This window comes from Lycium barbarum, chromosome 2 (assembly GCF_019175385.1).
Source record: "Lycium barbarum isolate Lr01 chromosome 2, ASM1917538v2, whole genome shotgun sequence".
Classification (NCBI taxonomy): domain Eukaryota; kingdom Viridiplantae; phylum Streptophyta; class Magnoliopsida; order Solanales; family Solanaceae; genus Lycium; species Lycium barbarum.
The window spans coordinates 11691546-11705778 of NC_083338.1; the positions used below are offsets into that span (position 1 = coordinate 11691546).

Below are 14233 nucleotides of genomic sequence, written 5' to 3' on the forward strand. Positions count from 1 at the left end.
TATATGTATGTAGTTATTTTTAAATAGTGATATAATATATATATATATATATATATATATATATATATTATGTTCAAAACACGATTAATATAACATTTTAGTTTGTGCTCCGTATTTAAAATTTTATTATATTAATGTTTGCTATGAACACAAAATCGGCAAATTTATTAATATTTTTTAAAAGAGAAGACTTGTTTAAACGAAAAAATTTCTTCTCTTTGAGATAAAACAATAGCAATATTTAAGCATCAGTTGATACTTTCAATTTTAATTCAATTAATTTAAAGGTGTAAAATACTTATTATTTTTTATCAAATTTTGATTTGGACAATTCTAATTCAAATTATTAAATTAATTTTACATGTTTAAAACGAAACAAAGTAGAAATTGATTTTTTATTTAAACGAAGAAATACTATTTTTTAATTTTTATTAAATATTCTCGGTTTAGCTCATTTTACTTGTCATGTTGTCTTTTGCATGGTTTTTTAAGAAAACGTCGATTAGAATTATAATTTGACTAATTTACCTTATTCATTATTTGAGCTGCATTTGATATTTATTTTTTTACTACATTAATTTCTTTTCACATTTATTAGAGTAAGAATAAAAATAAAAAAGTAATTAAATTCTCTATTATTTTAAAATATAAATATTTTAAGTAAATTTATTTTAGTAAACATAACAAATAAATGACATGGCGGAATAGCTAATACAACAGTTTAATATCTAGATTAGATCTCAGGCTAATATAAAAAAGAAAGAAAATTGTATGGTTTGACTACTTAACCTTTTGGAGAAAAGCAATTTCATGGATTGACACGCACGCGGTAATGAATTTATCATTATTGACTTAATGAGATACATTGGAAATTACATGAATATTGTTTGATTTTTTAATAGGGGTTGGACTTTTTTTTTGGACATTATTAATTTGCATTATTTTTATGCATATATATATATACTATGTTCAAAACACGATTAATATAACATTGTAGTTTGTACTTGTTACACCCCATTTTAACCCGGGTTCAAATAGAGTACAACATATTGGTGATTCCTATATTGTTCGTTTAAAGAGTCGCCACCTAATTGATTTTACGGTGAATTAGGACACCTAATTATTAACTAAGGTAAAGCTAACTAAACCTCCATTAATAGTCTACTTAATCAGTGTGGTTCTAGGTAAGGGTTCTATATTATCCTAAAGGAAAGGGGTTAGGCATCCTTTAGAATCCGTTAACTACGGTTATCCGACCAAACTTTGGTTAATGAATTAATGCTAAATAAAATGCCTGAGATTTTGAGGAAAAGAGCTATGAAATGTTGCTAAGATTTTTTACGAAAAATATAAGAATGTTGCTTAAGATAAGATTTAGAGAGAATATAATAATTTGCATAAAAGAAGATTTTAAATGTCATTTTTAATAAAACTTATAAAAGTTGGTAAGGCTTTAAATAAAAATGCTATTTAAAATAAGATTTGCATAAAATATATAAGTAGAAGAAAAAAAAAAAAAACAGACTTGTATAGTGTTTTAATAAATATTTGAAACAAAATTAAACGACGATGTATTAATTGGCCTTGCGTGTTAGAGGTATAAATGAAATACAAGATAGCTAACGAGTTTTCTTTATCCCTTTTATTATCTTTATTTAAATATGCTTAATTAAAAAAATGCATGATTGATTCAAACTTGAAAATTATCTATAAAATATACTAGAGTTTATATTTGCGTATTAGTGACGTTTCTTAAAACAATATTCTAAGATAGCAAGACACGATTCCTTTTACTCCAAATATGCTATTGAAAATCAATTGTTCTAATAAAATAAATATCATAGATACTTTAAATTAACTACCCATCATATTAAACGAACCCACTAATTCCGCTAAGGTTCATTCTAGCTAAGAAATCTAAATTAAGATGAAGTGTTAGTCAAACAATCACATACACAAAGATAATAAAATGACGGAAATGTAAAGGAGTTCGAATGGGATTTGGCCCATTTGGGACGCTGCTGTTGTCGCTGCTGTTATGGGCCTTGGCCCAGAATTAAATGTTTTGCTGCAGGTGGGCTGACTCGGGAGGAGACAATGTTGGGCTTTAGCCCAACACCGAATGCGGAAAAGGACGAGTCCTTCGGACTCGTATGCGATGGTCATGCATAAAAAAAATGAAAGGAAAAAGAATTAGTATCTAACCAATAGATAAAGTTAAACATGTAGAATATAAACTCAAAACAAATTAGTAAGTTGTATATATACTGTGTATATTGAAATATATCTCATGTATACATATTCATAGCTGTTTTAAATAAAGGTATACCAGTAATATATGTAAATATACATAACCAACTGAAATATACTTGCAACAGCGCACAAAATTGATACAACGCCCAAACGAATAACAAACTATATCCGAGATTCACTAATACATGTTTACTCACATGAAAATGCATATGATCCAGACTAAACATATTCGTAACATCCAGCCACTTGGAGAATTCAAATAAGGCATTTTATTATTTGTCATGTCCTGATTTAAAACTGGAAATGTAGAGCAACCTAACTCAACACTATCATATCCTTTTAAGTTATTACACTTCTACTTCAGGCCACAGTTTACTTTTGCCTTTCACATTGACACAAGATTTCTTAACCATTTAAGGTTGTGAAACACACAATACTGGATAAGCATGGCAGGCTAAGAAAAATTCAACTAACAGAACAAAGCATTTTTCGACATTCAAGACTACCAAACTGACTGCAAATGACGTGACAAACGAGCTACCAAATGCTAACTTAGATAAGGAGAACACGCATATGCTTACTGGAAACAAAGACAAGGAAACCAAGTCATTCTTACAACCAAACAACACTGCAGTCACGCATATCATTCAGACACCCTGGTTTTGGAAGAATATATCAAAGGGACTAAAAAGAAGGGATGACCAAGTATCATAATGAGAAGCCTTTAAGGAAGCGGAAGATACACTTGTGTGTTTTTCGCACACGCCCATATGAACAGCATGTGATAACAGAATAACATCATGTCTTAGCTGGTTTCAACAAGATTTCAAGAATGCATAGATGAATTCAAAACTTGCACATGCTATGAATCAAAGAAAAGGGCAAGGACAGGAAATCAGTTATGTTTTCGAAAGGCAAAATTCTAAATGATCCTGTGACCAGATAATTCCCTTTCAACAAGTTTAATATTCGAATCCTATCTCTATTAGATTTGTTCATCCTTTTAAAGTTCAGCAAACACAACAGCCAACCATAACAATGGGCTTATCATGGCAGCAACAAGGGTTTACAAATTGTGAACAAACTCAATGAATCATATAGTCCCACAGGTGAGCATACAACAGTGGGCAGGGGATACAAGGGACATGTCAACCCTTAAATTTCTAAGATGGTCTTAAATCCATTTTAATCACCTTTAAAAAAAACTCTTAAGCATATTACCAAGCCAATTCATAAGATCACATTGCATACTTATTCACAGATGGGCATTCATATTGCACACTTGTTCAGTCTCTTAGGATTATTAGGCAAAGTTCACAAGAGCACACAGGCTCATTATAAAATTCAAAAAAAAAAAAAGAAAAAAAAAAAACTTGTTTCATGCTGATACATCAACACAGCTTTATTCTCTATTCTTTAGACAAACAAACAGAATGTGTAAAGACCATTGTTTTTTTTTCATGAACCAAACAGGGAAGACTAAATATCTCAACCAAAACTCTAATCGAAGACTGAACCAGACTGACCTAATTGCCACACTTTCTTGTAGTACAGAACTGAACCGAAGGTACAAAAGAAAGGAAAATCTAACTAGGCCTTAGGGAATAATGGGAAAAACTCACTCCAAGAACATACATTCCTAGGAGAACACAAGTCAAATTAGACGACATGTTAGGATTCAAGGTAAACTATTTAACATTGTCACAATGCCCAGTCTCCCTGAAAACTAGGTTTGATTTAAATCACAGCATGTTTAAGGCCTGATGGGTTGATAACTAACACTGGATTGCATTGGCCTCACAACTTCAACATACAAACACACAAGGATTTCAGCATATGTTTGACTTCTTACTAAACTGCACTTAGGTAGCCATCACATAAAGAAATGAAACACTGGTTAACTTATCTAATTCACATAAGCATGGGAACACAAGTTGGTTTCAGAACAGAGCATTTTACTAGCTATAAATTTCATTTTTTTTTTTTAACCAACATATAGTACATGCAGATTCCAAGAAAAGCTAAAGCATGCTTATTCAATCTATATTCGGCAGAACTCAATGCAAATCTTAAGCTATACAAGGATTTCCTGTAATCACCTCTAGTCATGTCATACTAAATCCTTAGCCAACTAACAAGGTTTATACTAATCTCAAACCACTTAACTGAAGTAATATCACAAAGCATACTAATGAATGAAAACAACTTATACTGATCTTATGCATGTAACTTGGACTTATGCAAACTCTCTATGGCATAAGGCAAATTTAAAACAGGACAAACAACAATTTGAAATAGTTTTAAACTATATTAATAGCAAGATAGGGTCTAGTTCTATATGATTGAGATTTAACCTTCGATAAACGAACTAAGATTAACTTAAAGGCACTACACAGGAAGCTAATACCCATAAACATGATTAAACAGGATTCAAATATGAGCAAACATCTTCGAACTAAGAACTAATGAGCATGCTAGGCAGGAATGATTATCAACACCCATAAGCAAAAGGGCTAAACAAGCAATTAACTACCATAAATAACATCCTAGAACACATATAAGCAGAAAAGAAACAATTAAAATTCAAAATAATTAAAAGAGAAGATTCACTGACCTTCTTCGGGTGCAGCGAAGTGGGTGCGAAGCCTTCGATACACACTCAAACACTTCAAAACTCAATTCACAGACATAAAAGAGATTGATAAAATTGAAATTTTTGCTTGGGGGATTTTAGCGACAAAAACGAAGGCTTTTTGTTTCTATGGAACTTTTTCAGACTAAAAGACTCAAATTTTTCAAGGGGGTTTGTGCGGCTGAGAACTTAGTTTCTTTGGGGGGTTTTCCAATCCAAAAATCCTCTTTGGGGTACTCCTATGAATCAGAAAATCCTCCTATCCCCCAGAAAATCCTCGTTTTTTTTTCGTTCCCGTTCGTCCCCCTCTCCTTCGTTCCCCCCTCTCCTTTTATAGGTTTTTGCTTGGAAAAGGGAATGAGGAGCGGGAGAGAGAGAAGAGTGGGGGACAAGGGTGAGTGGGGAGCGGAGAAGAAGGAGGAAAAAGGGGAAGTGGGAGCGGCGGAGGAGAGGGAAAGGAGGAGAAGAAGAGGGAATGGGAAAGAGGGGGTGCGGCGGTGGAAATGAGGAGATGAAGGGGAAACCCTAAAAAGGGGTTTCCCTTATTTGGACGAAAAAAATGGATCGGACCCGGTCCATTTGTGGACCGGGTCAAATTTTAGACTGGGTATTAAAAGATGGACTAGTGAATTTAAACGTGGACTGGTCTAAAATTGAGATAAAAAATATGGTCTAGTCCAAAAAATATTAGGAGTTAATTGGACTTTGATTTGGGGTCCGGTAAGTCAAAATACGGACCGAGTGCAAGAAATAGTTTGGCTTCTAAATTTGAATAAGAGACACATTTTGATTAACGGTGTACTAAAGGTGCCAGAATATCATCTAATACGGAAATACTTAATTATAAAAAGACCCGGGTAAAAATTATATGATGTCGCAAGTGACCGTGCTATAATATTTAATAACAAAACGCTATCATAAGAAATGTGCGAAATAAATGCGATGTGTGTGCGGAAGTTGGTAGAAACGTCGAGAAAATGCAAGTTTCAATAATACTAAATAATAACAGCAAATAAATAGCGGTAGTGATACTGTTAATAACAATAATGATAATGGTAATAATGATAACGTTGATGATAAATGGTGATAAAAACAATAAATAATAATAGTAAACAACAAATATTGATAATTAAAAAATGATAATAATTAATAAAGCTAATAAAGATGATAGTAATTAATAATAAACGATAAATAACAATTATTGCAAATAACAAAATGATAATGAATTAATAATAATAACAATAATAGGGGTAATAATAATATAATAATGATGATAATAATAAGAGAAATAATGATGATAATAATAATAATAAATAACAATTATTGATAAAACAATGATAATAATTAATAATAAAAAATAACGATGATAATAATGATTAGTAATTAATAATAATAATAATAATAATAAATAAATAACAATAATAATAATAATGAGAATTAGTAATAATAATATTTTAAGGATAATAGTAATAATTAATAATAATAATAAAAACGATAATAATGATAATAATAATATAATAATAACAATAGCTGCAGTGGAATAATACAACGTGGGTGTTAATGAAAGACTAATAATTATAAAAACATATTTTTTATTTTATTTTATTTATTTATTTATTTATTTATTATTTTATTATTATTTTTTTTTTTTTTTTTAACATGCCAGAAGTATAAATAGGTGTTTCGGAGGAGAGGCGGGACAAAATTGGGTGTCAACAGTACTCCGTATCTAAAACTTTATTATATTAGTGTTTACTTGAATACAAAGTCTGCACTTTATTTTTTGACATTATTTTTTTTTAATATGGGGTTCAATTTTTTTTTATATTACTTGATTTTGTTAATATGGGGTCCACTTTTTTTTACCGTGAGTTTGGAGATGGTGGGATCCACTTTTTTTTTTTTTTATATTGTTTGATGTCGTTTAGTATGGGGTGCACTTTTTTGTTTTGGACATTATTAGTTTGTACTATTTTTTGACATTATTGTTTTTTAATATGGGGTTCACTTTTGTTTTTTATATTACTTGATTTTGTTAATATAGGGTCCACTTTTTTTTTTACCGTGAGTTTGGAGATGGTGGGATCCATTTTTTTTTTATATTGCTTGATGTCGTTTAGTATGGGGTCCACGGTGCACTTTTTTTTTTTTTTTTGGACATTATTAGTTTGTACTATTTTTATGCATATAATATATATACATATACTATGTTCAAAACACGATTACTATAACATTGTAGTTTGTGCTCCGTATCTAAAACTTTATTATATTAGTGTTTGCTACGAATATAAAGCCTGCACCTTTTTTTTTTTTTAACATTATATTTTTTTTAATATGGGGTTCACGTTTTTTTTTTTTTGATATTGCTTGATTTTGATAATATGAGATCCATTTTTTTTTTTCACATGAGTTTGGAGATGGTGAGTTTCATTTTTTTCTTCCTTTTTTTTTATTGCTCAGTGTTATTTAGTATAGGGCTCACCCCCCCCCCCCCCTCCCTTTTTTTTTTAAGGGACAACGAAGCATGGGTCTAAACCCATGCTTTATAATAGTTTTTTTTTTTTTATTATTATTTTTTTATATTGCTTGGTGTTGTTTAGTATGGGGCTCACCCTTTTGCACTATTTTTATGTATATATATATATATATATATATATATATATATATATGTATACTATGTTCAAAACACGATTAATATAACATTATAATTCGTGTTCCGTATCTAAAACTTTATTATATTAGTGTTTGGTATGAATACAAAGTCTGCACTTTTTTTTTTACATTGTTTGTTTTTTTAATATGAGATTCACCTTTTTTTTATATTGCTTGATTTTGTCAATATGAGATACTATGTTCAAAACACGATTAATATAACATTATAGTTTGTGCTGAGTATCTAAAACTTTATTATATTAGTGTTTGCTACGAATACAACGTCTACACTCTTTTTTTTGACATTGGTTGTTTTTTTAACATGGGATTCACTTTTTTTTTTTTTTTATGTTGCTTGATTTTGTTAATATGGAGTCCACATTTTTTTTCCCGTGAGTTTGGAGATGGTGGGTTCCACTTTATTTACTTCTTTTTTTTTTTAAATATTGGTTGGTGTTTTTTTTTTAATATTGGTTGGTGTTTTTTTTGAATTTTTTAATATTGGTTGGTGTTTAATATGGGGACCACACTTTTTTTTAAAGTATTTTAAGTATGTTGTTGTACAATAATTTCATTTACTTCCACTAATGGGTTGATACGCATGTGACAATAAATCCATCATTATTGATTTAATTGTTTTATTTTCTAAGCACTTTTGTATTTTAAGTATGTTGATGTACAATAATTCCATTTGCTCCATCTAATGGATTGATACGCATGTGGCAATGAATCCATCAAGCTATATGGGCCCACAATTTTGTTTTTCAAAAATTGGAAAACGGATATATATATATATATATATATATATATATATATATATATATATATATATATATATATATATATATATATATATATATATATATATATATATTTTAAGTATGTTGCTGTACAATAATTTCATTTGCTCCACTAATGGATTGATACGCATGTGGCAATAAATCCATCATTATTGATTTAATTGTTTGATTTTCTAAGCATTTTTGTATTTTAAGTATGTTGTTGTACAATAATTTCATTTGATCCCTCTAATGGGTTGATACGCATGTGACAATGAATCCATCATTATTGATTTAATTGTTTGATTTTCTAAGCACTTTTTTTTTTAACATTGTTTATTTTTTTAATATGAGATTCACTTTTTTTTTAATATTGGTTGATTTTGTTAATATGGAGTCCACCTTTGTTTTCCCGTGAGTTTGGAGATGGTGGGTTCCACTTTATTTACTTTTTTTTTTTAAATATTGGTTGGTGTTTTTTTTTTAATATTGGTTGGTGTTTAATATGGGGACCACACTTTTTTTTAAATGCTTAATTGGTTGGTGAATATGGGCACCACCCTTTTTTTTTTAGTATTTTAAGTATGTTGCTGTACAATAATTTCATTTGCTTCCACTAATGGGTTGATACACATGTGACAATAAATCCATCATTATTGATTTAATTGTTTGATTTTCTAAGCACTTTTGTATTTTAAGTATGTTGCTGTACAATAATTCCATTTGCTCCCTCTAATGGGTTGATACGCATGTGGCAATGAATCCATCAGGCTATATGGGCCGACAATTTTTTTTTCAAAAATTGGAAAACGGATATATATATATATATATATATATATATATATATATATATATATATATATATATAAGTATTTTAAGTATGTTGCTGTATAATAATTTCATTTGGTCCCACTAATGGATTAATACGCATGTGGCAATAAATCCGTCATTATTGATTTAATTGTTTGATTTTCTAAGCATTTTTGTATTTTAAGTATGTTGCTGTACAATAATTTCATTTGCTCCCTCTAATGGGTTGATACGCATGTGGCAATGAATCCATCATTATTGATTTAATTGTTTGATTTTCTAAGCACTTTTTTTTTTAACATTGTTTATTTTTTTAACATGGGATTCACTTTTTTTTTTAATATTGCTTGATTTTGTTAACATGGAGTCCACTTTTTTTTTTCCTGTGAGTTTGGAGATGGTGGGTTCCACTTTATTTACTTCTCTTTTTTTTTTATTACTGGTTGGTGTTTAATATGGGGCCCACAATTTAATTTTTAAATATTAGTAGTTGTTTTTTTTTTCCCCACCCATTTAGGAGAATTTATAGTGTTTCCACACTTCCCCTCCAGTGTGACTCGAACCTAGGACCTATCGGTCGTAGGTGGAGGTGCTTAACCACTGAGTCATCCTCACTTGTCTATTAGTAGTTGTTTAAAATATGTGGGCCACAATTTTTTTTTTAATATTTGTAGTTGTTTTTAAATATTAGTAGTTGTTTAAAATATGTGAGCCCACAATTTCTTTTTTGGGCCCTCAAACGGACGACGAATTCTTAGTGACTGACGACGATGATATAGAAACTGACGTTTCTATATAGTAGTAATTAAAGGGATATTTGGTTCGACGATTAAGTAGGTTATTCCGATATACAATTTTGAACTAATGTTATTATTACTATATATAAAAAATAACTAAGGAATTTTTGTAGTCTTCACAAAAGTTTTTCATAAATTATGACAAATTTTAATTAATTATTTCTAGGTCTTGATATTATTTTTTAAAATCAAATTTATTTTTTGTACTAATGGTCAACTTTTCAAAAGTTGTCGAACATCCTACCGTATTTTCATTTTAAAAAAAAAAAAAACTCTATTCGGGCTCCGCATTGAAGCCCAATTAATCCACATTGGCGTTGCATGGACCTATTTGTGAGAAACACCGCCTACTACGAATTTTTCTATACCCATGCTCGAACCCCAACCAAGGAGCTTTATAGTCTTTACAAAAATTTCTCATTAAATGTAAAACTTTTCAATTAATTACTTCTAGGTCCTGATCTTATTTTTTAAAGTCAAATTTAGTACTCATGGTCAACTTTTCAAAAGCTGTCGAATATCCTACCCTTTTTTTTTTTTTAATTTTCTATCTGATGTTCGATATCCGCATTAGAGCCTGATTAATCTGCATTCACGTAGCGTAGGACTTATTCGGGGGAAGCGCTCCCTACTACCGATTTTTCTATAGACAGGCTCAAACTCGAGAGCCCTGGTTAAGGGAGGAATAACCCCATCCACTGCATTTTTTTTTCTGTAACTTTCTTCTATTGATCTTATCTATTAATCTAAAAATAGTCATATCTTTTACTTATACATTTATACTTTAATGAGCTCATATGTGTTTAAAATATTTTTACAAAAATAATTTTCAGATAGTTTTAAAAATTATTAAATAATGTCATATAGTGTTGAAAATGAAGACAGTATTATCAGTCAAGATCGGGTTATCTTTAAAATGTCTTATTTGGTTAACGAAGATTATTCTTTTAAAACAGGGCAGAGTTAGAGTGTCGGCTACGGGTTTGATCAGATTCAGTAGCGTTTTGATTCAAATTTTATATTTGTCTTAAAAGTTCATAAATATGTATAGATTATTAATTTAAAATTTAAAACTTTAAAAATTAGGATTCAGAACTCTTAAACTTTTAATTTAACTCTGCTCATGATTTGAGTAAATAAGTAACGAAAGTTAAAATATTAAAGGAATAAAATGAAAGTTTTACTTGTAGATATTGAAAATATACTTATTTGAAAAATAATTATTACTAAAATAAATGACATTTTTTTAAATGAAATATTTACTTTTATATCTTGAATTTAGACCCGAACTTAACACAGGCCTCGTAAAGCTAGTCTTATGTATAAATTTTATGCCATAATCATGAGACTATCCTAAGATAACTTGGTTTGGACCAAACATCCCCTACCTGTGTAATCGATCTCAATGACATTAATTATTTTCAGTCCTCCTTGTTTAATTTCCAGTACTGGTTAAGGGTTCACAATTCACTAATTTTAGATCAAATTCTATATTTATATTTAAAAAGTTAGTATTTTAATATATAAAAATAGTTTATCTACAATCCAATAAGTAAAAATTACCATCCAAAATTCATAAACTGAAAATTCTGACTCCACCTCTGTCCTCGTATATAATTCAAAGAAATCACAATAGATCCCTTACCGGAAGCTTTACAATATTTTTACCAGTACAAACTTTGATTACATAAAACTTGAAATCAGGAAACCAACGATCCAATACTTAGAACACAGCAACAAGAAGGAAAACATAGTAGATACGTAGTACTAAATGTTGATCAAATTATAACTACCTTCGACCAGAGTTACGAGAATTGTTGTTGTTATTAGAAGGGCTCCACCTCTCTTATTACAGTTTCCTCTTCCTCTTCCTCTACCACGTCCCCTATTTTTTGTTGATGTTTGAGACCATCCAATCGCATTACAAAGGGTGCTTCCTATTGATACCATAGTTGTCACTGCATTTGCTATATCATGCAGCGTCTCCAGAGTACTCTTGCTGGAATTTGAGTTATTATTTTCTGCAAAGCACTCGAATTACTCCCTTCATTTTAATTTATTTGTCTGACTTTTAACTTGACATGAAATTTTAAAAAGTAAAAAAAAAAAAATTGAATCTTAAATTAAATGGCAATATGATGCACTAAGCTTCCGCTATAAAAAAGAACCGGATCACAAAGCCACTAGGGTCTATTATATACAGCTTTTTTTGGCATTTCTGCAAGAAGCAAGAAGTTGTTGCCACGGCTAAAACTCATGATCTTCTAATCACATGGCAATAAATTTATCTATGTAAAATGTATTAAAATGCACTTTAATCTTGTGATAAGCGGTTGCCATAAAGGAAAAAGAGATTTTTTTAAATGGAATTAAAAAAAAAGTAAGACAAATAAATTGAAACGGTGGAGTACCAGATTCATCTGAACTAAGAGGAGGCCTAGTTGATGATTGCCCTGACAAGGATTTCTCGTATTCGTATAGCATGGAACAAGACTTTGAAAAATTTGGGAGAGGACACTGAGATGAGATCTTATTTTGAGGAGCAAGTATTGAGAAGGTAAACCAGCGAGAAGTTGCAAAACCAAATCTTGATCTGATATTGGACTGTTGATTGCTGCTAGAGAATCGGCTGTGCATTTTAATTTCTTCACATAGGATTCGATGGTTTCATGATCTTCCTTTTTGGTACTGTGAAGGTGCATTTTCAGTTGAGCTTGCTTGACCTGATCTTGAGCTAAAATAGTTTCATCTTTTGAATCCATTTCAGTCTTGGGCATAGAGTTGGAGGAACCATCACCTTTCTCCTTTGGAATACTCATAGTTGGTTTTTAGCAAGTGAACTCTATCTCTCTGGTTAGTGTACCAATCTGAATAGGTTTGGACTTTGGACGACCCTCTAAGGCTGAAGACCATATGAGTCTATAGAATAAATTTTTTTCTGTGAATTTTTTTTTTTTACGGCAAAGGGTCAAATATATCCCTGTACTATTGGAAAATGGTCAAATATATCTTTCTTATACTTGTTCAAATATATCACTGTCGTTATACTATTGGTCCATATATACTCCTCATCCGCTAAGTTTGTCCAAGATGATGCACTGACATTTGATGAGGTGGATGCCACGTGGCATGCCACCTCAGCGGCCTTAAACTCGTTTTACCCATTAAAATTTTCTTACCCTCCACCACAATTGCCACCGTTACTGCCACTCTAATTTATTTGTTTAACTTGAAAGATGAAACTTTGTCATAACCGGCAAGCCTCTTGAAGTGTTCTTCAGCAATCTCTTCGAATCAAATGGTGTGGCTAAATGCATGCGATATCGAGTCACTAGTATATATTGTAATAAAATAAAATAAAAAGGGAAATATACCACAAGTGTGTGATCCACTCATGGAATTGAATATCTCCCTGAGCTTCATTTCCAAGATCTACATGTAACTTAGTGTGTGTTCGGTATAAAGGAAAACATTTATAATTTTCTCATATTCGTTTGATCAAAATTTTTGAAAAATATTTTCTTTAGGAAAATAAGTTCCTTAAAAATAAAAAATGATTTTTTTTTGGACTACTTTAATTAAATTAAAGTAGGAAAAAGAAGTCCACAAATGACATTTGACCAACCACCCTACCACCACTCAACCCACCCGCCAACCACCAAACCCCAACAACTACACCATGCACCTACCCCACCCACCATACCCACCCCACCCCCACCCCCCGCCACAAATATTTTTTAAACAAAAGTTTCTACATTTTATTTTTTGAGTCTTCTACACCACCCATCCCCCCTCTTCCCGTCCCATGCCCATGGGACCCCTCACTCCCCTCTAAAAAATATTGTTTTTCTTAAAAAAAGTTTTAGAAAGTTTTTTTGTTTGATTTTTTACACCACCACCCATCAATTTTTAATTTTTTTAAAGTTTTTTTTTCTATAGACACATTCGCCCCCTCCCCCGGGCACCCCTTACCCCCTCCATAATTTTCTACTTCATATTTAATTTTACTTTATAAAAATGAAAAGTTTGCGTAGTTAAATTTGGTGTGGTGCGGGTGGGTTGGGGTGGGGTTGAGTGGTGGTGAGGGATAGTGGGTGGCGATGGGGTGGATAAGAAAAAAATTTCTCATTTTTTATAAAAGTAAAACAAAATATATGAAATAGAAAATTTTGGAGAGGGTGCGTGAGATAGAGCGGTGGTGTGGGGTTAGGGTGGGTGGTGGCTTGGGGTAGGGTGGGTGAAGATGAAGTGCGTTGGAGGGTGATGGTTGGGTGGGGGTGGGATTTGGTTGGGGGTGGGTGCTTGGGGTG

General features: G+C 31.0%; 1 protein-coding gene across 1 annotated transcript; it reads right to left on the reverse strand.

Annotated features, from left to right (window-relative positions):
- Window positions 1–11560: 11560 nt before the first annotated feature.
- On the reverse strand, window positions 11561–13092 carry LOC132629328 (uncharacterized). Its single transcript, XM_060345012.1, has 2 exons — window positions 12335–13092; window positions 11561–11944 (listed from the first exon to the last, which is right to left on the reverse strand). Exons 1-2 carry the CDS (start codon window positions 12740–12742, stop codon window positions 11891–11893), a joined length of 462 nt encoding a protein of 153 aa, XP_060200995.1. The 5' UTR covers window positions 12743–13092; the 3' UTR covers window positions 11561–11890.
- Between the last annotated feature and the right edge of the window lie 1141 nt (window positions 13093–14233).

Excerpts from the sequence above, each read along its gene's own strand:
- LOC132629328 (XM_060345012.1), bottom strand. The coding sequence starts at position 12,742 with ATGAGTATTCCAAAGGAGAAAGGTGATGGTTCCTCCAACTCTATGCCC. Across the intron at positions 11,945-12,334 it reads TCTTAGTTCAGATGAATCTG|AAAATAATAACTCAAATTCC; the intron begins GTACTCCACCGT and ends AGTGCTTTGCAG.